General features: G+C 49.2%; 1 protein-coding gene across 2 annotated transcripts; it reads right to left on the bottom strand.

The window, feature by feature from the left end:
- Positions 1 to 860: 860 nt before the first annotated feature.
- Positions 861 to 24,401, bottom strand: MTCL1 (microtubule crosslinking factor 1). Of its 2 annotated transcripts, XM_008690141.2 has the most exons (6): positions 24,089 to 24,401; positions 20,428 to 20,682; positions 15,102 to 15,398; positions 13,567 to 13,598; positions 7,599 to 9,138; positions 861 to 2,053 (listed from the first exon to the last, which is right to left on the bottom strand). In XM_008690141.2, exons 2-6 carry the CDS (start codon positions 20,560 to 20,562, stop codon positions 1,859 to 1,861), a joined length of 2,199 nt encoding a protein of 732 aa, XP_008688363.2. In that variant the 5' UTR covers positions 20,563 to 20,682; positions 24,089 to 24,401; the 3' UTR covers positions 861 to 1,858. The 2 variants fall into 2 exon arrangements, with proteins under 2 accessions (XP_008688363.2, XP_040488640.1); XM_040632706.1 differs by lacking the exon at positions 24,089 to 24,401 and having other exon boundaries at positions 20,428 to 20,702.
- Between the last annotated feature and the right edge of the window lie 1,220 nt (positions 24,402 to 25,621).

The raw sequence follows: 25,621 nt of genomic DNA, 5'->3' as shown, positions 1-25,621 counted from the left end.
TGGTGTGTGTAGTAGGCAGCACGTATGTGCCAGAACCTCCTGGCTTTCTAAGGCTGAACAGTATTCCAGTGTGTGGACAGACCACATCTTGTTTATTCGCTCGCTGACTGACAGATTGTTTCCGCAGGTTGGCTTTGTGGATCGGGCTGCTGTGACATCGGTGTGCACGTAGCTGTTCAAGTCCCAGCTTTCAGTTCTTCCGGGCCTACGACCACAGCTGCTGGAGCGCTGATCGGCTTCCCTTCAGGACCCCTCATGCTGTTCTCCACAGCGGCTGCCCCAGCGGTGCCCCAGGGTTCCAGTGTCTCCACATCCTCAACAATAGTTGGCATTTTCCATTTTGGGAGAAAATATTTAGTTTAAAGGCAGAACTGTGGTAATGCTGGGAACAGAGCTTATTCTGCTAGGGAGTCTAGAGAAGGATATTCGGCCTGAAGTAGTTCTTACGCTCTTTGGCAGCAGCACCTCTTCATAAATCCCTACTCTGTCACCCACTGACAGGCCAGGTGACATCTGCCGAGGAGGGAAGCACCCTCTTGGTGATTGGCCACTCCTGCTTTCCCAAGCAGGGGAGAGGGAGAGAGGCCGGCACAGTTGGACTTGTGGGTAACAGTTTCCTCACACCTCCATGCCCGCCATGTTTTCAACCACAACGAAGTCGCCGTTTCATCGGCCCCAGGACGCTCTTATGGAGAACAGGGAAGCGGTGGCGCACCACGCGCTCACAGTGTGCCCCCAATGAGGTGTGTTAGCAGCAGGACCTCCCCTTTCCCTCGTTCCCCTGGCTACGGAAAGCTGTCCCTTGAACCCTTAGAAGAGGATGCAGGGCACAGTGAAACATGAGGTCCCGGCACAGGCCGCCATCTTGTAAAGGCTTTATTTCTACTTCATCATGGTCTCATACAGACTCCGAGGCACCATCCTTTGATTCAGTGTGGTACCCTCCTGACTTTTTGTAGTGCTTTTCCTTAAACAAGAAAATTTTGAATAAACACTGTATATTGCCAGTTCATCGTTAACAATAATTTAAAAATGCCATTGCTGTTGTATCTCAATGCAAGAGGACAACGATAAAAGTACAGTACGAGGGATTCACAACGTATTACGGTGGGACAGATGACTCACACTTAAGCGATGGTGAGACCACAGTAGCAGTATGTACATGCACCCCAGCGCTTCAAACCCAAAGACGTGCAAGTCAAGTAGAGTACGTGGATTATACAGCGAATTCGGTAAGCCCAGATGAGGACTCTGTACCTTTGCAAGAATGCGGACGCGTATCCCCTCCCATAGAGAGGATATCTGTCTTGTCGACTGGCTTCATGGCTTTTTCACTACAAAAAGTTCACTGAATCAGACAGTCTGAAGCATTTCAAAAATTCTTAAAAAACAAAAACACTGACAAAATAAAATTAACTTAAAACACTCTAATTCAGCGTGGAAATAAACCAAACCAAAGTGTAACAGTGCAAATTTAACAGAGAGGCAGTCAGTATTGAGAGCAAGGGTGTTCAGAATCTCTTAAAATGTACATCTTTAAAACTTTTATTTTTTAAATTTATTTATATCTTATCTAGCTTTTTTGTTTAATATACTGTGTGTAAAAAAGATGGAGACAAAAATAGTTTTCTGAGCTATGAAAAAAATTAAGTTATTACAGGCACGTTTACGGTTTCTTTCTAGAAACATCTCAGGTTCACAGGTTGGACATTCAGCAGCTGTGTGTTTTTTAAAAAACATTCTTTGACCTTGGGAAAGCTAGATCTCTCCTTGTGGGCGGAGCTTGGTAGATGACCACGGTGTGGTTATGCAAATTACAGGGAATTATTCCCCGATAATCCATGCAAACTTGCACTCGTCACAGGTGTGTCTTCTCCCCTGGTGGCTCCTCGTCGCCGAGCTCCTCCAATGAGGCTGGGTCTCCGGGTGATTGAGCCGGTGAGGCAGTGGGGGAATGTGAGGCCCAACGGGACGGAGGGCGACGGTTTGCTGGTCTCTCGGGCCTGGAGAAGCAGGGTTCTAGGGATGGAGCTAGTGCGGAACAAGGTAGTTCCTTCAAAGCCGAGAAAGAGAAAGACAGGGTTACTCGGACCGACAGTTCCTCTTGGGGGGGGAGGGGTGACTCTCCCCAAACACACTTCTCAACAGACTTGAGTTCAGTGCAATGAATTAGGGTCAACTTCAGAATGTTAATTTATATTTTGTTCAGGGAGAATAACTTAAGATGGTAAGTGAAAAATTCCACGCGGATGGTCGTGACACAGGGATGAGAAGATAGCAAATCATGATCAAGATATGGCAGTGGCGTGAGATGGAGATGTTTACGCAGCATCTTCAGAATTGGGCTGGAGCCTATGGGGGGGGGGAGAGCCACAGGCCACCTGGTCATATCCCGACCCAGCTGACCCCATCCTTTTGGCCATCCTGAATGATCTGCTAACCACAGTGACCCGGCCGGAAGAGGCCAGCCTCCCTCTGCTTTGGTCTGTTGGAGGCCCATGAAGAGACCGATGATTTATCCAGCTGCATTAGCAACAAGACTCACCTTAAAACGAACTCTGCTACTGCTTATTCCGAGCTGAGTGGCAGTGGGTTAAACAAACTCCCACGACATGGAAAAAATGCTGCAGGCAGAAATTTTAACTTCGGTCTAGTTTTCTTTAATGACTCTTCCTTGCTGCAGCATTTTAAAAAGTGGAATCAGAGTGTGCTTGTGCTTCTGTTAAGTCATCCTACGCCTTCTGAGAACAGATTGGGCACCACACACTCAACCAGGGGGCCAACCACCTACCATACTTCTTCCTAAGGGCCCGCGCTCCTTTTCTGGTGGTAGGAGTGTCGAGCTCCCTAGTGTGCAGCACAGGAAACGAGGATGCCCACACTTGGAGCATGCCGGTGCAGAGGAGCGGTGGGGGCGTGAGGGAACGGTGAGTTCCACGGGGCGGAACCCGGCCGCCCAAGTGACAAACAAGAAAAGCTGAGATGGTAAGCCACTGCAATGAAGAATGACAGAGGACACAGGCGCTCAGAGCCCGTCAGGAAGGGCGGCGGACGACTGACAGAGACGGGACCAGCAAGCGCAGAGGCCAGGATGAGGACGGTTTGGTCTGCGGAGCAGGGAGTGACAGCAGAGAGAAGACGGTGGGCTGTGTCGATGGGCAATGGGAGGAGGGAGGAGAAGAGGGAAGGCGGAGCCCCGGCTTGGGCTCGGTGCTTCTGGAAGAGTGATGGAGTGAGGTGGTCCCCGCCTCCCCGTGGGCCCCGCGGAAAATGGCATGAACACTGGAGACTACTCCTAACCGTCCCCTGCCTCTTGGTGACTGCGCGTCATAGCAAAGGATGGGGAAGCCCTGATGAGCAAAGCACTCCCCTGATGGGAACCATGGCAACCAGGAAGCCCTCGCCCACGAGGCCCGGCCTGAAATAGCTGAAAGGCAAACTAGGCAGGGTGAGCTGTGCCCCCTCACCTCAGCCCGCGGGTGCGCATGCGCTGGAGATGCGGGGCTCCGGAAATCCGCCACCGCTTTGTCTTTTTCTGTCTCTGCTCCTGGTATTGTAAGATTTAGGTGTTGTGTCGTGTAGGGTGTAAGTGCGTTGTGTATGTGTGACATCATGTTGTGTAGAAGTGTTGTATGTGCCGCGTCTGAGGCTATGCTGTGCGCGTGTGCGTTGTGGGTCATCTTGTGCGTGCGTGTCGTGTGCTGCACGCGCTGTGTATGAGTGTGTTACATGTGGGGCAGGTGTGTTGAATGCTGGGATGGCTGCTGCCATGGTTCTTTTTCCCACACCACTGCAGCCCCTTTCCACCTGGCTGCTGCGGAACCAGGACAGGCTTCTGATCAGACAGCGGGGTGCCACCTCTTCCCTATGTGAACCCCGGTAGGAAGAAATGTGTGACCATGGGTTTAAGGACCAACTTTTCCCTCAGTAACACACCAGCACAGACAAGCAAACGATCTTGTCCTTCCCAGAGAGGCTACTGCAAGAGGCTGTGTGGTCATTTTATCTTGCGAGCACCTTTTTCGTCTTTGAGAGCCAACCGTATTTCTGTATTTAGCACTCCGAGTTAAGACCAGTGGGTGAGGTGGGTGGGTGACTAACTCTCGATCAAACAGTAAGTTGGTCTTTTTTCACACGCCTCAGTTCGGGCTCAGACGGCAATTCTGAGGCTGTTTTTTGGAACAAGGGATGGCTTTGTTGTTGATTCATCCAACAAATATTTATTGAGCAGTCGCTATGTCACCTATGGTGGTCACCTGGAAGGACAAGATACATTTGGATTTATTCCTTCTGGTGCGGCTGTTGAAAAAGAGAGAAAAGCCTCATCGTGTTAAGCTCACACCTCATTATAGTATCTGGTGGTGTGCATGTGTTTCCAGAATACCAGTGAGCAGGTGCAGGCAGACTGGGAAAACACGCAGCTCTCAGACCCCCACAAACCAGGCCTCTGTGCCCGAGACAGTCCCCTCTCTGGCCAATATCCCTTTACCCCTCTGAAAGCAGAGAGCGGGAATCTCAGCAGGATTTCTTCACAGTGAGCACTCGCTACTCCGTGGAGCAACTGGGAAAGTCTAGGCCTGCCGATCTGACCCTGAAGACGGACTCCAGGCTAGTGCAGGCAGGCAGCAGGCTCCATGGACAAGGCAGATCTAGCTGGCATGATCGGCCTTGTTTCTGAGTGTCAGATACCAACCCCAAATTACACAGAGGACCTTTCCAGACGGTGTGCAAAGAAGGTAGAGAGCACTTACGGCGTGAGGCAGGCAGGGCTAGAGTCCCCAGGGGGCAGTTAGTAAGACAGTTTGGTTCTGGACAGAACAGACAGAGAAAGAAAAGAAAAGCAAGTAGGTTGGAAAGTATTTTTTAAAACAGAGGAACAGTAAAGGTTTAAAGTCAACAAGCCTGGTGGCAGTTCCAGGGACAGCTACCAGGAGAAACGTGAGGCCTGCAGAAGAGGGCAGGCGTGCTTGCAGGTACACGGGCCTCTCTCTGCGTGGGTCCAGGCAGTTCGGAGCACGGAAGGACCCTCACGACAGAACAGTAACAGACCTCTCCCTTCTGCTTTCTGTTCTTCCCTGATTTGCCCTTTAGCATTTCACATTTCAGAAAGCCTTTGGGGTGCATAGAGATGGAAGTCACATGACTGCTGTACTTGAAACAGAGGATTAAATGGTCTGTTTTAGTCACAAGGATCACGTGGCCACTGCTTACGCTAAAAATTTCCCCTTGTATTTTCCACTAGACAAGGGAGTAAAGAGTAGCACTGCATTTCCAGAATATTCTTTTCCTTACACCACAACTCCCCTCTTAGCTTCTCCGCAGGGTAGAGCTGTAGCACCAGCTTTACAAGAGAAAAAGAGGATAAATATAGCCATGGGGCAGGATGGAGAAAAGACAAGGGAGATTTCCTGTTGTGCCCCCACCAGGGAGGCCCATGTCCAGGCCTCCGAGGGAACATTCAGGGAAGGATCCACAGCCAGGCGCTCAGTGCAGGCTGGATAATCAGTATTAGTCCTGGTGATTTTGGAATGGAAACCCAGAATTACTTACTACATAATTTATGGAGTGATGGGGAGGGGTTTCCAATGGGCCTAATATAGGAAGTCAGTTTAGACGAGGAAGACCTGGAATCTAGAACAAGCAAAATTCCAACAGAAAAGGAAAAAAGAGCCCACAACGTTCAGTCTCTGCCAGTGAGTGCTCCGCGCAGGTCCTGAATCCCTGAACTTGGCCAATCATGTCTTTGGTAGCGAACACACTCAGTGAGAAGAAAATCTACTCAGACACTTTATAGAGGACCCAAGTGGCAGGGGGACAGGCATAGCTCGGTTCTGATAAAACCATCTTCATGTCTTAGAGCTGTGATTTAGCCATTAAGCGGTTGTCTTTCTACTATCATAGATTGCCTGGAGCAGTCACTGTAACTCAAAGCCCTTTTTGGTTCCTAAACATTAATTTCTCCTTAGTTTCTAATATTAATGGACATTGCAGACACAGCCAGTTAATGCTTTGGGACAGAGCCCTCATTTCAACTGATTCCTCCAGAGCCCTAAGAAGGTAGGGCACTCACACAAACAAGCCCTCTGCAGTACTGAGTCACTCACCTCAGGCCCCTGGAGGGAGGGGGGTAACAGAAGCCCGCAGAAGACACCATCTGTCACCCGAGAACACTCAGCCATGGTATCTGGTCTTCTCAGAGCACGTAAACAACTTTATCACAGAGATGTGTATGTTCGGAACGTGGCCAATATACTATCAATATTAGGTTGAATGAAATGGCAATTGCCATTTTCTGCAGGTCACTGGCAATTTCAACATGGTTTGACCTATTTCAGCTTTAAACTCTATATTTTGAATTGACTACTCCTTGGTGGGTTAAACTGGGAGCCCCTGGTTCCCCCCACCAGGGAAATGTGGAAACACACCTGCCATGTCTCCCTACCTGTGAAGCCAGCGCTGCCTGGGCCACGGTGGCAGAGCAGGGCCGCAGCCCGGCGAGCGTATGTCTCTCCTCTCTGACCCTTGCCACCTGCAGGAGCTGCCTGGAGAATGGTTATGGGTATCTGGATGCCCCGGGTGTGGAGTCTGTCCATCTAGGCTAGTGGTGAGTTGGCCTCACCCTCCAGTCTGCACGCGGGATCCCCGCTGACCAGTGTCTGACGGAGGTGGGGACCGAGCGCAGCCTCACCGCACCAGGCCCGCAGCCCCACCCTTTCGCTCCCAGCATGTCGGGCTTTGTTTTGTTTTGCTCATTCCTGAAGTGGAAACACGGATTGTTTTTAAAGTGCTGTGCTATGGACATACTTCATGTGGAAACGTGTGAGAACAAAATTCAAGGCTGACCCACTGGTGAATAATGTCAAGGGGGATATAATAATAATCGCATAATGATAACAGGGGCCGGGATGTGTGGTCCTATATAGTGTGATGATAATATGAGAGATGTGAGGGGGATAATAGTAGTAATCACATCGTTTGAAGGCAGGCTTTTGATCTTATCCATCTGTTTCGCCTGGTTTTACCTCCAGGGAGATTCGTGGTAGCAGAGGGCACGGGATTTGGGAGACAGAGGACTGCTAGTGTGTACTGAAGCCCGCACTGGAATCTAGACCTTCTGGTACGTTCCTGACGGAGAATGTTCTAGTATCCACGCTATCACACCCGCTCCGTTGTGTTGTCCCGGATAAAGATCTCGAGCACGCAGAGCCCTGAGTGACTCTCACACACTTCACACACACACATTTCTAGGACACAGATTCACACGGGAAGAGGGCGAATTATGAAGTAAAAGGCCCAGACAGCCAAGCAGCAATCACCTACAACCAGACCAGAGAACCTGAGCCAAACCCTGAGCTGCATCTTCAAGAAAAGATCACTGAGGACAATAATATGAACTTTTCTTTAGGAGTAGGTCAGGGCTTGTTTCTGCCTATTCCATTCTCCCATAAACCCTGTACCTTCCCAGCTCACAAGAACCTATTATGGATAAGGATTCTTGAAATCAGATGACCTAGCAAAACCCCAGGTTGACACATATTTTCCTGGCATCTAAACAGAAGAGCTGGTGGGGTGAGGGTTAGAATACTCAGCCTTATTACCTCGATGGACCCTGGTTCAGCTTTGACTGTTTCTCCCATGTGGCTGTCACTGGTAAGACCTGGGGGCCCGTGGGGGGCCTGCCTCCTCTCCTCCTTTAAGGCATGCTCCAACAGCTTCTTGTTCAGGATCCGGGCTACGTTCTCAGTGAGCGTGTAACCAGGGGGAGCGGATAAGTCCTGCCTCAAGGGCGTGCCCTCTCCCCCATCCTCCCTCCACGTCTCTGAGCCAGCCCCGATGGGGCTGGGGGACCGTCCCCGGGAACTGGGGCCAGTTTCCTGGCCTGGGCCCAGCTCCGGCCGAGGTTCTGCTGAGCGAGACCGACTCCCGGCCCGCGTCCCCTTCTGGAAGGGGTCCTGCACCACGGGGCTATGGTCGATGATGTTGAAGAGGCTGGAGAGGCCATCGTTGATGGCGGTGTGCACAGGGCTCTCTCTCGTGGTGGTAGAGCGGGCCCAGGCTGACTCGCTGCACCCCTTTGGGGCCAGCCCCAGGGAGGTCCTGCTATTTGGCTGCTCAGCTTTGGGGAGGGGCTTCCTCTGCAGCTTGGGAGACCCGTACTTGGGGGAGCAGCATGTGCGTTCAAACTTGGCCTGCACCTTCTCGATGGCAGGGGCTACCTGCCTGCTCCTAAGGCCTCGGGAAGGAGACGATGCGGGCGTGGCACCACCCCCTGCCTTTGGCGTGAGACACTTGTGGGGGCTGCTGGTGATGGCGCTGCCACGCAGGGCTTCGGTCTGCAGGCCAATGTTGATGGTCTGGACGGTCTGTGTCCCCGTTGTCCGGGACCCATTGGTCTGGCAGGCCATGTCCTTGAGTGGAGGCTTGGGGGGACCAGAGCATATGGCGTTCCTGACAGAGAAGGCCACCTCCTTCATGTCATCACTCATGTTCTTGGACATCTGCAGGCTGTGTAGTGGGGAGGCAAACCCCAGGGGCGTGCAGAGGGCGCTTTCGAGGGGCCGCAGCGCTCCCTCCACATAGTCTCGGGGGTGTCTGGAGGGGGCACAAGGCCACCTGCTAAGCACATGTTCTGAAGGACCCCCCTTTGTGTCTCCAGCGCCCCCCCTGGCTCTGCTTGTGGGAAACGGGCACTCAGGCTCCGACCGGCCTTTGCCCTCACCCCCTGCCACCACGATGCTGTCCACCCTGCGCACGGTGGGCGGGCTGTGCAGCACCCGCACCCCGGCCTGCTCGGCGCACACGTGGCTCCGCAGGGGCTGCTTCTGGCAGTGCTCTGGGCTGGTCATGGTGTCCGTGGTCATGGTGACACTCGTGGTGAGGTACCAGGAGGAGTCGGGGAAAGGCTCGGCAGTGGCCTCGCTCCCTGCCAGCCCCCCCTCGGTCCTGTCTGCCCAGGGCTCTGGGGGCCTCTCGTCCCAGCTCTTGCTGTTGAACTCCTCGATGTACTTCAGGTCGTCAGGAGACAGGGGCGGGGTGACGTCCTCCTTGCTGCTGGCAGCCGGCAGGCCCTTCTCCGGCAGGAAGGGAGAGACGTCCATCAGACGCTGGAACTCAGACATGGAGGACACAGACACAGCCCTGGGAAAGGGGGAGAGAAGAGGGTGTCAGCTGCCTGCCGGCCAGGAAGTGTGCTCACCTGCCACCCCTGACCCAGCGCAGCACGCGCGTCCTGCCCACAGGAGAGGTGCCCGTCGTGCGTCAGTCTCCGCCACGACTATCGGAACACCTTCTAGTCGCTTGATGTTCTCCGCTCCCAAGCAGCCCCTTGGATGTTCACTGGACTTTTAATGGCTCTGGAATTGTTCTGGGAGCCTTGTATGAGTCAGAATGTAATACAGGCGGCCCTGAAATACTATGGGAACAAGAAGAAGGCTGGGCTCTGGGGTGGTCAGAGCTAGGCTCCAAACCCACCTCGGAATGTTTTTATTTTGGCCTTTGGATGCTCCATAGGAAGGACACCTGGCTGACGAGTGCCTGCAATTCTTCACCTACTAGGAGTTTCCTGAGTTCCAGGCACTGTGGCAGGTGCTCGTGCGACTGACGGGAACACAACCCCATCCTGTTCCCAAACCAGCGAATGGTATCCGAGGAGGGGTGGGTAGCACAACATCACAGCTATAATCTGAAGTCCTGTTCAGCCGCCAGCCTCATCCTCATTGGATGAACGTCTAGTGAAGTACAGCTGACCCCTGAACAACATAGGGGTTAGGGGGTCTGACCCCCATGCAGTTGAAAATCCATGTACAATTTCTGACTCCCCCAAACTTAGCTACTAATAGCCTACTGTTGAACGAAAGCCCTGTCGATAAGATAAAGTCTATTAACACATATTTTGTATATGTATTAAATACTGTATTATTGTAATAAAATAAGCTAATGAAAGAAAATGTTATTAAGAAAACCATAAGGAAGAGAAAATACATTTACAGTACTGTACTGTATTTACTGGAAAAAATCCACATCTAAGTGGACCTGTGTGGTTCAATCCGTGTTGTTCGGGGGTCAACTGTACCAACTGTCATCTCCAGAGGCCAAATGGAAGATGTGGAGCAAAGGAGGGACGTGGAAGGTGTGACGGGTGGGCATGTAATTTCCAAATACGACTTCAAACAGAAACTCCATCCGGCCCTGTCGAAATCCACCAACAGGGCTCGGCTCTCCCCTCCCCCCGCTCTCTCCTGTACAGCGCAGCCTGTTCCGTGTTCTTGCTCCTCCTGTATTCCTGGGCAAGAGGAAGACGCCTGCAGACACACAAACCCATGGGAGGGCGAAGAGGGTGAGCTAAAGGAACAGCCAGGTCGGGGTAAGTGCTGCCTGGCGGATGTGGTTTGGGTGCAGATTCTGCCGTACACACTAGTGCTTTCGTCCAATATATTTCTATTTGGTATGAAAGTCCTGACTGCCTCCTATAGGCCAGCACAGGCACCGTATGAGGGGCTGGGGATTCCAAAATGCTAAGACAGGAGGTTGCTGGAGTGCTCAGGCAGCTAGTCAACCCACCCAGGGCAAAGCAGGGGCGGCCAGGAAGGAGGCTCAGGCCGGGACCCTCTGGCCAGAAAACCCTCTTATTGGGGTGGACGGGGAGGCGGGGCATATGCAGACTCACGGTCTCTGCAACTAGACCACTTTCTCATAGGACATATTTATATCTGCACACCCCAAACAGAAGGTTAAATACCTAGGGTTTCAGACCAGCACAGGTGCTGCCAAACAGGTCCCAGATGGACAGTACATGGGTCACGCCACTGCAGAAACCATTAATGACGGTGAGGCCAGAATTGGGGTCTGTGTACCACATGGATTGGCCCACAGAACCGGCAAAACCCTGGGCGCCTTTACCCTCACCCTGGGGACACATGCTCTTGTGGTCGCCACTCTGGGGTAAAAGAGAACAGGCTACAAATGGTACCAGTAGGCCTTTGATCTTGTTATTTCTCACTAGGGGCAAGAGTTAGTGATATTTTCTGTTTAGAAATAATCTACAAACTCTCCCATGGCCCGATGAATAACCGAAAGCTGGCTACAACTAGCACTGAAAATAAAAAGAAATAGAAGGGATGGGTCAGTTTATCATGGGTATGAAGCTTTCTGGCAAGCGTGATTTTTCTCTTCTTGCCTCTGGCCAAGTCAAGGAGCTGCTGAATTAATAATGAGCTTCAGGTGCCTGGGTGGCTCAGTGGGTTAAGCATCTGCCTTCTGCTCAGGTCATGATCTCAGGGTCCTGGGATCCAGCCCCGCATCAGGCTCCCTGCTCGGCGGGGAGTCTGCTTCTCCCTCTCCCTCTGTTGCTCCCCCTGCTTGTACTCTCTTTCTTTCTCTATGTCAAATAAATAAAATCTTAAAAAAAAAAAATGAGCTTCAGAATGCTGTTCACTGGGGGCTGGAAGTGCTCTGTAGGTACTGAAACCCCAACTCTTTCTGCATTTCTTGGACACGGCTTGTCTAAGACCCGTTGCTGCTCATGGAGGAACTATCCTCAGAGTTAAGCCAGTGCGCCTGTGTGGGGCCTTTCCACCTCCAGGGCTTGGATGGATTTCGTGGAACGGAGGTGATGTGGGCAGAGAAAGGGGACACAGCAGCCTTAGCAGTGGCCAACGTGAAACAGATACAAAACCAGGACACATCTGAAACGTGCCAGTGTGTGAAGGCGCACAGAAGAAAAAGTACGGAGGGAAGACAGGAAACTGCTAGAAGCAAGAGGGAGAAGGGGATGGTGCGGACAACACATGTACTTTCATACCTCGGACATTTTGATATGTAAGGTTTCTTTTAAGATTTTATTCATTCATTTGAGAGAGCGTGAGATAGAGAGAACACAAGTGGGCAGAGGGGCAGAGGGAGAGGAGAAGCAGGCTCCCCACCGAGCGCAGAGCCCGATGCAGAGCCCGATCCCAGGACCCCGAGATCATGACCTGAGCTGAAGGCAGACGCTTAACCCACTGAGCCACCCAGGCGCTGCTGATATGTAAGTTTTAATAATATTTCTGATATTGTGATATTTAAGTTTTAATTTAAGATTAACTTTTTAAAATATGGATGACTTTTGAAATTAATAGCAGCAACAAATATAAAAAATAGGAGGCGCCTGGCTGGCTCAGTCGGTGGAGTGTACGACTCTTGATCTCAGGATTGTGAGATCGAGCCACACGTTGGGTGCAGAGATCACCAAAAAAAATAAATAAACTTAAAAAAAAAGAGATAAAAAATAAGAGCTACTATGCAGGGAAGAGCTCTGTGAAGAGAGCTAAACTTTGCTGCCTGTTCCCTCTGTGTCGGGCGTTGCTGTTTCATGTGTAGTAACACATTAAAGCTGTAAAGAAATGGAAATTCCTTCTGTTTACAGATGAGGAAACTGAGGCACAAGGTAGTTATTACCTAAGTCACCCCAGGGCACACGGCTAGCGAGAGGCAGATGTGCTCTGACACCAGGCTCTAGTTCTTGAACGCGGCCCCGGACTGTCCGAGAACGACCAGACAAGACAGCCTGAAGGCCAGCAGCGCACCACAGGCATTTTGGGTGGTTGTGGATGAACCCGATACAGGGCAAAATGGGCAGGACACAGTAATTCACGGACTTGAAGTTCAATAGGAAAACCAGGGAGGAGGAGATCTGGAAACAGCGAATTGCCCTGACGAGAAGTTTCCTGTGGTGGAAACAGCATGTGATCATCTGTAAGGAAAAAGCATGTGTGGGGGGTGGGCGGTGGGGGGACTGTGTACAGGAAATCCTTCCGCTCCGCTGTGTATTTTTAATGTTTAAATTTAAACAAATTTGCTTAGATGTGTCTTTTCAGGTACATCCTATCATACAAACGACCTAACATAGCTGATAACTAACACCACCGGCATGACTTGCTTTGTATTTACGTCAAGGTTTACTGCCGGGAAATAGTTTAATAAATCCTCCCGGCAGAGCTTCAAGTGCACAGTATATAAAATGTCTCACATGGGGCGCCGGGGTGGCACAGCGGTTAAGCGTCTGCCTTCGGCTCAGGGCGTGATCCCAGCGTTCTGGGATCGAGCCCCACATCAGGCTCCTCCGCTATGAGCCTGCTTCTTCCTCTCCCACTCCCCCTGCTTGTGTTCCCTCTCTCACTGGCTGTCTCTATCTCTGTCGAATAAATAAAATCTTTTAAAAAAAAGATGTCTCACAGCACATCAAGAGGGAGTCTTTCCAGACTAAATGAGAAGTGAGGGGTTTCTGTGGACTTTTCAGAAACCACCAGACACAACATTCCTTTATATACACCCCACACAACTGTAACTGTTCTCACCATGACACTAACACCCACATGCGTACAGCGTGTCTCTGGCCTTTCTATTGCTGATAACGGAAAATGCCGTATTTGTGAAATCAATAATAATAAAGCAACGACTTATTCAGAAGTCTTGCTTTAAGTCATTCTCAAGACAGTGTTACCACAGACGGCGGGGACAAGATAGAATTTTAAGAACAAGAGGTTTTAATTTCAGTAGCCGGCTATTGCTTTCATCAGTCTTGCTTACCTTTGAAGATTTCCCTTGTGATTTTCTTCTTCCTGTAAAGAAGAAATAAGATCGTCTGAATCAGTTAATATTGGTTGCCAGGCACTTTCAATGTGCTAAGTGATTTGTTTTGCTCTTCGGCCACAGGAAAATACCACTTGAAAGGTACACCGAGGCGCAGTTTTGGTCGGGAATGCTCCTGCCCCTCAGCCCTTTGAAGTATAATAATAAAACCAGAAGCCACAGCGTGATGAGGGCTTGGCGCTCCCGCAGTCCAGGGAGGAGCCCCCGTGAGTGAGAAAAACTGGCCATACACTTCGTCATGAAGAAAGTGGCTCTCCTGCTTCCTCAAAGGAAGCTAACTACGTGAATCTCAAAGCTGGCTTTTGTAAGATCTGAGTACATCTGAATGTGTGTGTGTGTGTGTGAGCGCACGCGTGTGTAAGAGAGAGACAGAGAGGAGGACGAGGAGGTGGGGGGGGAGAGGGAAGACGGGGCCCCCTAGAGAGGAAGTCGGGAGGCTCTGTCCCTTGGTCTAAGCCTCACTGTAGAAGGTGATGCAACAGCCTTAGGCTTGAGCACTTTCTCAGCTGTGAGCTTGGCTCTTTGGTATCAGGTGAACTTACAAGGACTTCTGCTCTGTGCAGCTCAGTACCGGGCCCCGGTCACTGTGGACGGGACCAGGGCAGGCTCCCGACCCCAGTCTGCTTCCTCTCTGCTGTGCAGCTGCACCAGGAGAGTTGCCAGTAGACTCAAACAGGGCAGCATCCTGGTGCTGTCATGCCCCTGGCCGCCTCCTGCTGAGAACGCACTTGACCTCCCAGCACCTGGCTGAAGTCTAGCTGCCCCGCATTTCAACACTGCTTGACACGATCTCTTCGAAGTCTGTCTTTGTCAGGTTAAGTGACAGGTACAGCAACTGTTAAACTGATTCACACGTAATGATTCCTCAACTCCAACCCGGTTTTCAACCCCACTGTAGAAAGGGCATAACCAGAAAAACCTGACACGGCGCCATGGGAGTTCCAGCCCACAGCTTACTCCCCGATTTGCCGATCTGATTTACGCACGGCTTCTAAGTGTTGGATTCCACCCCCCTTTGCACAGAATAAGAATTTATACCATGTCACTGTTTAGTGACACTTAGTATTTCCCCATGTGAGGTACTTTCTTTAGAACAGAATTTTTTTGTTACCAATAAGTTGTTTAGAACCAGAAGGCTGCTGTGATTTCAAGAGAGGTTGCAGACCTGTACTTCCCAGAATGAATGATCTCCTCCTGTGTGTTTCACTGGACCCGCTCATGGGTGAGACTTTCGTTTACACAGGACACAGTCCTGTGTCTCCAAACCCAAGACACGTTGGCCAAGTGAAACCGAATGCAGCACACGCTAGGAGTTTGGGCTCTGGGCCAGCCAGCAAAGCTCTTGGCACTGTGAGGGTTTCATGCTTACTCAACCCAGAGGCTGCGATTTGCGCCTGCTGGCCAGGTGGCCAGGTTTCCTGACAACCCCCGGGTCTCACAGCAGGTAACTGGACCCCAAATCCCAGGCCGACCTGGGGGAGGCAGTTCCTGAACTCCCGCTGGGGCCCTCGGGCCGGAGGCTCCTCTGGCTCGTCATCCAGAGACAAGGCGTCCAAGTAGAGGTTTTCCCGTGCTGAACATCTGTCTGATTCCTTCAGCTTGGACAGCGGCCGGTCTTCAAACGGGGTGGAGTCGGTGTCTACGCAGGGCCATATCCCCATGGGACGAGGCATTCGGGGGCTTCCGGGGTGGGCAAAGGGGTGGATGTTGCCTTCCTTTTGATCACAGAGGAAACTGCCACTTCTCCGGGGACTGTTTTCTTTCTGCAACTTGAGGGTTTTAAAAATGAAAACAATTAGCCTCACTCCTCTGTCTGTTGCTCTCCCTAAGACCGCTGCTTCTCCACAGTTTGGGACTACATTTGGGTTCATCGGAAAGACTGTGAGAAGTAAATGTTCTTAAAAGTTCTGACCTTAATTTCAAAAGTAATACAACATTACAGATGCTTTTATTAAAAAAAAATCACAACTTTATCCGGACTGGAAACGCTGCATTAACCGCACACATGAGCCAACTCCTTCTGCCAATAATATACATATATATATATATATATATAGTACTGTATATCATTTGGAGCACTGTTCATGGGAAACTATACATTTATTTTTTAGAAACTGAACACTGTTAAATGACATATTTAGAACTCTCTTTCATACCTTCAGAAATTAAGGCACCCTCACATCAGCGATAGCAAACTTCTGAAGGTGAATCTGATTTTCCTAACTAGCAGAGTTTCCTCATTCTAACACTATTATTTCCAAATCATTTGGAATGGGTCCCATCTACAACCCAAGTGATTGAACTGGGTTGTAACCACTGGTGTCAAAAACAACTTCTCACTTTGCTTGGGAGGATTACAACTTAGCTATCAAGTTAATGAAAGATCTGGACTGACTGAAAAAGGAAAAATAAGCCACCCACTTTAGAACCACACCTTTTTTGCCTGCCTTGGGAAACGCAGGAAGCAATAGTGGGGAACACGCAGGCGCCCCTAGAGTGAGGAAGGCCTGAGTGGGAGCCACCGTCCTGTGGCTTGCTGGTTTGCTGGCAGAAGTGAAGTCCCCAGCTCAGTGTCCCCAGCTCAGTGTCCTCATCTGTAACGTGGGGACCGCCCAGCTGCCTGCTGTGGACGGGAGCAGCGTGGGGGCCCCTGGCAAGGCAAGCCCAGCAGGGCTCACTGTTCGTCAGCGAGACCAGCACTGACCTCCCTGGGGTCTGGGTGCGCTGATACACGCCTTGCTGATTTACGGCACGAGAACGAACCATGTGGAGCCACTTAGGAAGGGAGCCAACGTGAAATCACAGGGAAAGGCTGGGAATGGCGTGCAGGGCGGATGCTCGCTCCCTGGAGAAACCGTAGTGGACCACTTCCCCCTAGACTCTCCAGAGCTTTCCTCACCACCTTCCTTTCGAAACATGCAAAGAAAGCACAGCAGAGGGCTGAGGAGAGTTCCACCTACATGTGTCCACTGGGGTCTTTACCAGATGACACGTTCACACACGCCACCACCGCGGGGGCTGCTCTCCTGGCTAAGAAAGTTCTCTGAAGGGTGAAAGTGACATTTGGATTTGTGAAAGAGGAAAGATGTTCAGTCCTCAAGTGCTGAGACCGTGCCAGCAAGTTCTACAACTCCCCTGGAAGCATTAATTTACTTTTTAACGAAGCATCTTTCACAAGCTACACCTCTGTGTCCTAACCGAGGCCTTTGTCCAGGAGCTGGACGTAAGCATGGCCTGTTCATCATCAGCCACGTGAAATAATGGAGACAAAGGACTTTTACTCATTTTTCATCATTCCTGAGACAATGGATTATCTTCATTTTCTGAGAAAGATGGTAATTCAAGCAGCCAGAGCTTCAATGTTAGAGTCTGAGATGGGGTCAGAGTTGAATTAGGGAACAAGCCAATCGCTTCAGCTAGGCCCCTCTGATCTCTACCAGCCCCTCCACCCCAAGACACAATTCTTCCCAGTTCTCTTAAAGATGCTAAATGTTTTCTTTAAAACACAAACAAAAAACAACAACAAAAAGGGAAAGCTTTTTATTACGTTCATCAAATGCAAGTCGGCACAATTTAGTTCTAACACATGATCATCTCAAAGCTATTCTGGGCAAGGAATTAAAATGCAAGAGTCACACTCGGAGCTGTAAATGTGCACCGAGGGTGTGTGTGAAGAGGAGGAAAGAATGACTAAGGAGGAGGGCTCCTCTAACGAGCACATTCTAACTCAGCACAGTGGGAATTCAAAAATAAACACAGGCAGCCAGGAGCAAGGCGCACTAAAGCTGGTCAGTGTTAGGTTTCCTAAAAATGAACTGGAATGGGTTTAGCTGGAGGTATCTGCTGCTAAGATGCCTCTGGGATGTTGTAATAGAATAATGGGTCCTTAAAAGGATAGGGTTTCCTAGGAGAGTCATTTCGAACCAGCCATGGGCACCCACTGTACTTCAATCCTGCAGTGGAACGACTTTTAATGCAAATAGAAAACTGAAAAGACTTGCATTTCAAATGATACAGGAAACAATAAGCCCTCCACAGTGTCACCTTACCTGAACTGGTCAAAAGAAAAAAGGTCACTTTGTGAACGGCTTTGAGAAGAATGGCCTTTCAGACTGTAGAAGCAGCTGATTTAAGGAAGTTACTGGAAGGAGACTGGGACGACACATGGTCTTTCCTTTAGGTCTTTAGTACAGCGGCGAGTCCTTTATCATCTGCATGTTAACTGGGAACTTAATTCTACCGAGAAATGTAGTGCGACTCCATAAAAGTTAACTATCGCCCAGCCAAATCTGGACTGGGACAAGGGATGCTAAGATAGATGACATGTGTTATGTGACCTGAACCGCATTCCCACAGCCATCTGTCATATAAGATGCCTCATGCGGCACAGAAATTATGTAGGAATTCAATGACACCCAACAAGCATGAAGCACGTGTTCTCAAAGTGGAAAATGGATTTAGTGTTACTTCCTTCACCATCTGTATTAGGTTCACAGTCAAGGTTCCATGGCTCCCCAAGTAGTCAAATATCAAGAGCATATATTACGAAGAATGTTCACCTGTATTTCTTGTTTATCTATGGAATGTGGAGCTAAAAATTAAATGAACGATAAACCACACACACACACACACACACACACACACACACACACGCACACACTTTGGTCAATTTCCTCTTCCAGAGAACGAAGATAACCGCTCCATCTAATTTTCGGGATTGGGCACCAAGATTTATAAACTCTTCTTTTAGAATGCTGACTGTTTGGGGAAAAGGCCGGCTTTATTTTTGAAAGCCACAACTGCGTATGTGCAGCATCAGTCACTGGCAGCAAATCCTCTTCTAAAAACAGCAGTGAGATCATTGTACAAAGCCTGTGGGATCCACTGCACAGATTTCAGGAACAGATGAACGCCTGGAACCCACGTGTCTCAAATCCATTATGCTCAGAGATGTGAACCTTGAGGACTCGGGTTCTGAGGCTGTTGGCTCAGTGGAAACGTCCTGACTCGGAAGACTGACGTGAATGGGAAATGGAGTTGGGCACATGCCCAATCTTACCCTTCAAAATACAGTCTTAAAATGGGGTGGCTGCTCCTCCCCTGGTCATTAACTCTTCAAAAGTTGACGATCATCGGATGTCCTACTACTTTTCCTTCACTAGGGATTCCTCATTTCCAAAAGTGAAACCCTAAAAGATTCGCTTAAATTATATCCAAGCTGTGACTTCCAAAAAGAAGCTATGGCAAGACCAAAGAGCCCACAGCTAACAGGCACAGGGGACCCCAGCAGGGCTGTGGCAGGGATCACGATGGCCTTGCTGTACCATAGGAGGGACAGACAGGGTGAGTGCTCCTAGAGGGAAGGCCAAGAGGGACCGTCCCTGATAACGAGGTGTCTGGAGGTACTGAGACACTGGTTAACCGAAGCTGGGTATGACAAATCTGTGACCCCTTCAAAAGAATACATGCTGTTTTTGCCCCTGCGATTTCTACCTAACTGCTGATCTGTTCAGGAGAGCATAGGCAGAGATTTAATACAGAAGATTCTTTTCAAATGATGCATTTCTAGACCAAACAGGAAGTGGCCACCTTACTTCTGATTGACTTTGGGGAATTTTGAAATGAGACACATCAAACACCAATATGGTGACTCAGTTGCATGAGTAATCGAATCTAGGAAGAACTTCCCCTCCATTCCATCTGCACTGTGCCTTCTTCTCCACAGTTTCTGAGCCAGAGGCTCCTGGCTTTTTTTTAGTTCATTCACCTTCTCTCCCTCCCCAACAGCATGCAGAAACTAACTTCGGCCATTGCACCAGCATAACACAGGTATCACATCTGGGGATGACAGAACACATTTTCAAAAGGCTCCCACATAAATGCAGGCAGTATGGCTATTTGTAATGGAGTAATAAGGTTATTTTTCCTGAACTCAGTTTCTTATTGATTAATACATTTCCTTGAGGCCTCATAAATTTTTAAGTGTGACGGCGAAAATAAATAATAATAATAATAATAATAATAATAATAATACCACCCATATATACTATGTAAAAATCCAGCCAGAGAAGAATTCCAAACCTTTATCAGTTTGATGTGGAAATTTACTTTGTGCATCACTCAGGTATGACCACAGCTGTGCAAACTGTCCTAAGTTGGACACAACGCAGAGAATGATTCTCCGGGAGGTAGAAAAACAACTCCCTTTCTCCCCCTGAATTCATCTGGGTGTTTGAATTGTTTGTTTGGCTCAAGAGAATGAGCTGCCAGCTCCCTCCCTCGACTATGGTCCGACCTAATCGCAGCTCAGCAATATCCAGAGCAGGTGCAAACAGCCTGATTTCCAACTTAATTCAGCAACTTCTTTACTAATGGACAGCAATTCCATTCAAGTTGGAGCAGCCATTATGACCACATCTTTAGCAGCAAACTTAAAAGGTAGCTTGCTTTTTGGCAGGAATCACCTTATAAGACCTGAAATAACCTCATGTTTCAAGTTTAGTCTTTACATTCCTTCAGAATGTTACCCCCCTCACCAGCCCCGACCACAGACCTACCCCACGTATATACACACACAAGGACGTTACCTACAAACCCTGCAATGGAAAGATCTGTGTAACGCGAGGGCTGAGTCTAGGTCACCAATGCTAGAAATTCTACGTTTTTTTCCTCTTTCTTCAGAAGCTCGTGAAACATTAGCCTAACTTTTTTTTTTCCCCTCTAAGTGCTCTAATTTCCAGGTTAGTTTAGTTGTCTGTACTCTCCTCCCTGTTCGCTGGCGCCTGGGTGCTCCCTTACCTGTTCTATTCTCCACAACAGCTCCTTCTTTTGCTGCTCCCACTCCTGCCGGTCTCTGTCCAGACGGTCGAGAAGCTCCACCTTCTCCCGGTTCCAGTTCTTCTCACTGTGATGGATCTGCCAGCGCAGGTCCATGACCAGGCCATGACTGTCAGCCAGGAGCTTCTGGTGCGTTTCCCTCTCCTTCTTGAATGCACCTTTGCTGTCGGCAGAAGAGCCTGATTCTCCCAAATTCTTCTCAGTCTTCTCTTCCAGCTGGCAAGGAGAAAAGACTTAGACCTTAGCCCCTGGCAAATCTTGTATTAACAGGTGAAGAAAATCTCAGCTCACTTGCATATTATCCCTGGAAACATGTTTAAACCAAGATTTGACCAATCCCATGGAAAAAAAAAATTCTCATTTTTAAAGTCCTAATTACAAACATTTGACATAGAGAGTCACACAAAACATAAAGCAGTGAGTCCACTTAGCTTCCTGTGGTCTGCATCTCAGCTCCACTTCAGGACTCAGTTACCACCATATCTTGCCTGTCCTTCTATAGAGGTCCTTGAGGGCAGGTCCCTGTCCATCACTAAATCCTCAGCCCCCACATGGAAATGAGGGATGGAGCAGTAGTGGGACCTACTGGTCTACAATAAATATCCATTAAATGTCTTTTGAGATTAAATACCAAAAGAAACAAACAAGCGAAAAAATTTCCATCTAGATATATCATATTCAAACTGCTGAAAACCAAACAGGACACCTTGGAGGCAGACAGACACAGGACAAACAGACATGAGTGACAGCACACCTCTCCTCTGAAACTATGCAAGTCAGAAGACGATGGAGTGGCATCCTTAAAGAGCTGAAGGGGAAAAAATGTCAACATTGATAGACTTCTATGCTCAGCAACAATATCTTTCAAAAATAAAGGGGGAAAAAGGCTTTTTCAACAAATTTTAAAAAAACATTGCCAGCAGACCTGTACTTTAAGAAGTGATGGAAGTTTTCAGGCAGAAGGATTATGATAGTAAGAGACACCCTGATTTACACAAAAAATGAACACTGGAAATGACAGAAGAAATACAAATAAAAGTATGTTTAATTGCTTTTAAGTGTTATTGAGTGTCTAAAGCAAAACCAGTTGCAATGTATTGTGTTTACAGGAGTAAGCTGTGGCAACAGTGCAGGGGATGGAGGAGGGAGCTGGGAGCACACTGCTGCTGCAGAACATGACAGATTTCAGTGAAGGATTAATGAACATAAAGATGCAACCTTCTGCATTCTAGTTCAGCAGAGCCCTGGATTTTTACCTAGGGACCATGTTACTCCATTCAATTCTGATGGCTTCTAGTCCATTCTCTTCCTTGAAGCCAGAATAATCTTTTAAATATGTAAATCAAAATGCTTTACCTCCATGATAAAATCAGGATTAATGTTTCAGTATTTTGCACATTTTTCTTTTCCCTCATACCTGACCAGGTGCAGCTCCTCAGATGGACTTACCCCTTTTTTCATGATTTTTTTTTTGTCTGAAACATCCTTTCTCTCCTTTTCCATGTATCCACTCCTATTGATCTTCTGAGACTCATTCTAAGCAGGACTTTCACAAACAACCCCTCCCTAACCCTTGGGCTGAGGTGCATGGCCTGCACACCCCTATTTCCTGGCAGCACTGTGTAGAGGCCTGGCAGGGCACTTATCACACTATTATAAGTGACAGCCCTTGTCTGGGTCTCCCACCACACGGAGAGCCCCTTCAAGAAATGTCTTCTTTGTTGCTGGATCCTTGACATCTACAGCAAGGCCTGACAGGGGGGCTAACTGATGGAATCACAGATTTGGCCATGGACACAACATGACCTCCACTGAGATAAAATACTTCACTTTTGGTAGAACTCAACTGTTTTGCTTTTAAGTAGAAGAAAGTAAAGATGGGAGGATTATAAATAAACTAGCTTCAGCCCACATTCATGGCTTCCTGGGCTGCAACTGTTTCAGAAACTTCTTAAAATGATTTGGGTGGAAGATGAATCTTTACCTATTACCACCTGGCTTCTAAGTCTGAAGTCCTAATTCTATTTCTGGGTGTCTGGTGAGGCTTCCTGAGGCTTTACGTGTCGCACGCGTGTGGGTGGCTACCAGGTTTCTCTAAGACAAAGATGAAATATTTTGAAACTGGCGCATATCAAAGATTAGGCCTCCTTTCTTCAGCTACACTTACATCTTTGAAAATATTTAGCTTTCTCCCCCATAAACATATTTTAAAATAGGTTTAAAGGCGGCTCACCAGAGAGCATCTTACTCATTTTGCCGCCACTGCTGACTGTTCAGGCTGTGCACTAAGATAAACAGAGCATCGAGTAAGAATCTCCTATCAGGCGAGTAGGCAGGTCATAACTGGGTCAGCGGCTCCACCAGCCTGGCCTGATGCTGTGGTTTTGCTATGCTTTGCTGCTTCCTCTGTGGAGAAGGCAGTGTCTCCGCTCTACCGGGGGCTGCAAGCCTGAATCCACTGCGCCCCTAGGCCAGCTGGCAATGCAGATGAACTTGTGAGTATCAGGGGGGCTGTTTTCTTTTGGCATGACAGGCTCTTTCATCTATTATCAAGGCCATTTGGAAGATGTCTCCTTTCTGGGCAATTTTTTTTTCTTTCATGATCTAGCCAATTCATATAAAATTTTAATTACTTTAAGATTGGCCTCAAAATAGGGCTCAGAAAGTAGAGTATCAAAGATGCACAGACTTTTCCTCCTATCATGATCAAGGGGCTGGAAGAAACCTGGAGAAACAATCCGGGCAAGCAGACTCAGGGCAGGAGGTGATACTGCTTTTAAGGGCTTCCAGGGAGAAAACACTTAGAAAAGAACGTTTCTGGCTACATCTGACCTTAACAACCATGGCCATGGTCTAAAATCTCCGAGGAGGCTCAGCTTGGTTGGGAAGGTGGAGGCAAGACCCCGTTCTCTCTGCTCGAGCGCTAAAGGCTCTGTGATCTGAGACCAGCCACTTCCTCCGGGCCTCCGTTTCCTCTAGGGGAAATAAGACCACGGAAACTAATCAGACTTCTAGGGCACACGGTGGAAGGTCTACAAGCTCTTTTCAGTATTTGGAGGAATCTAAAGGAACGCACACAGTTTCCTTTTCTGAGATAACTAAGCCACAATCTTTTCTCTGCGCCTGTCTGAACTATGTCAGTGTGTTCTGATCACCACTTCATGCTGACCACCCTCTGATGGGGCTAAATACAGCCTTGTTCAACACAGAATGGAAAAATAACTGCTACTGTCAAAACGTGGTCACTGGAGATGGTGTTTCATACTTGGGAGAGGCAATAGGAGGGAGAAGAAGGTGCCTTGGAAAAGCTAGGAATTTTTTTTTTTTTAAGTAGGCTTCACACCCAGCATGGAGCCCAACACCTGGCTTGAACTCATGACCCCGGAGATCAAGACCTGAGCTGAGATCAAGAGTCAGATGCTCAACCGGCTGCGCCACCCAGGCGCCCCGAGGCTGGGAATTTTAAGGAGAGCGAGCAGGCAGCTGTTCCTGGCTTTCCCGTTGGAGCCCGAGCTCTTTGGACAAAGATCACCATGGATCTGAGGAACCGCGTCTTCTCCCCACCCCGCCCAGATGGCAGAGGTCCCACAGCACGAGCAGGGGAGGCCCTGCGGGCAGGTACCTGCTCCAGGCGGCACTTGAGCGCGGCCCACTCCACGTCCCAGGCGGCCTTGTCGCTGGCGTACTGCTGCTGCAGCCGCCGCCGCGCATGCTCGTCCTCGCGCAGCTCGGTGCGCAGGTCCTCCAGCAGGCTCTTGAGCGCCCCGAACAGCTGCTGGTTTTCCGCCACCTGCGGGAGCGAACACGGAGTTGGTTCAGCCCCCTCATGTAAGGGTATTCTTTTGTCAAGGCATCAAGGTGGTGCTGGGTTGTGTCCAAGGTGCCATTGTGATGGGTACAGAACAGGTAGAAAGTCTGCAGTTAGAGGGACAGAGACAGGAGGTCCCTATGCTGCCGGGCGTCAGGCTCCCAGAGCTGAGACCGCTAAGGGCCTGGTGGAACAGGAGGAGGGTCGGCACTCAGGCTGGTGCTCCGCGCCCAGAAGCAGCAGGGAGGAAGCTGCAGGAGGCCACAGGGAACCCAGAAGCCAGGGCCACAAGGATGCTGCATGGGATTTCAGACACCTGAAGCTACAGTTGGGGGTCTGGCAAGATGTAAACATCCCTATCTATGCTGTCACTGTGATGCCAGCCACTGAGCCAGAAGAGAATACATAAAGGCTCTGTGTCTCTTAGAAACATAGGGTGGTCATACTCTGACTTGGATGGATGAGTACGGCCATGGGGGAGAGGGCATTTTGAGCTTTAATCAAAGTCAAATGTAAACGCTTAACTTGCTCATGAGGGCTTCCTCACGGTCCTCTGAAACGGAATTGCTGTGCCCCTCCTTTCGGCTGCACCAACTGCACCAATAACCACGCACCTACTTGTTCTCCTGTGCCTCCCTGACCACCCGACCGCCCATGTGAGCGCACGGGGGACAGACAACACCCGACTCGCTCCCACACTTCCGGCGTCCCACACAGTGCTCCGCTCATGTGAAGTATGCAAACAGGTCTGATTAATGAAAAAGGGACTTTTATCACTAATCCGCTTCCACCTAACTTAAAAGATTTTTTATTTTCTAAAACTCACCCTGACCTTTGAAAGCATATTTCAAAACCATGATTGCTATCTTTGTACTTTCGGCATGGGCATTATAACAGAAAGGTCTGTCCCAGTGAATTAAATACTGAATCAATTATGGTACCTGGATAATAAAAATGCCACGAGCTCATCTCTTCCAATCTGACAGAAAACACTAAAAGTGCATCACGAGCTCCCAGACTGGTCACAGGGCCATCTTGTTCGGGGCATTTACGAGGCAGGTAGAATCAAAGCTCTCTCAGTCCTGCTGGAGTCAGAATGTCTCGAGACTTTGGGAACAGAGAGCCCCTTACTCTCAGAGAGACTCCCCCCTGCTTGATAACCCTCTCGTGCCAAGGGCAGCAGGACAGTGCCCCCAGCTCTCCTCTACCACATGGAGAGTCTGTCATGCTCCTAAAACCAACTCGTTAATCCCCTAAATACACATGCACAGAGATAAAAACGGACAGCCACATTTGGGAAGAATTTAAGATACTTTGGTTTTCTGTTTGGATTTAAATAAAGTTGAA

Source organism: Ursus maritimus, unplaced genomic scaffold, assembly GCF_017311325.1.
Source record: "Ursus maritimus isolate PB19 unplaced genomic scaffold, ASM1731132v1 scaffold_18, whole genome shotgun sequence".
In the NCBI taxonomy this organism is placed as follows: Eukaryota; Metazoa; Chordata; class Mammalia; order Carnivora; family Ursidae; genus Ursus; species Ursus maritimus.
Note: the sequence above shows the minus strand (reverse complement) of the source record. Positions and strands in the feature narration are given on the sequence as shown.

Coding starts and splice junctions, on each gene's coding strand:
- MTCL1 (XM_008690141.2), bottom strand. CDS start 20,562: ATGGACCTGCGCTGGCAGATCCATCACAGTGAGAAGAACTGGAACCGG. Junction 13,599..15,101: donor TCAGGAACTGCCTCCCCCAG/GTCGGCCTGGGA, acceptor TCTTCTTTACAG/GAAGAAGAAAATCACAAGGG. Junction 9,139..13,566: donor CACAAGGGAAATCTTCAAAG/GTAAGCAAGACT, acceptor CCCCTTTCCCAG/GGCTGTGTCTGTGTCCTCCA.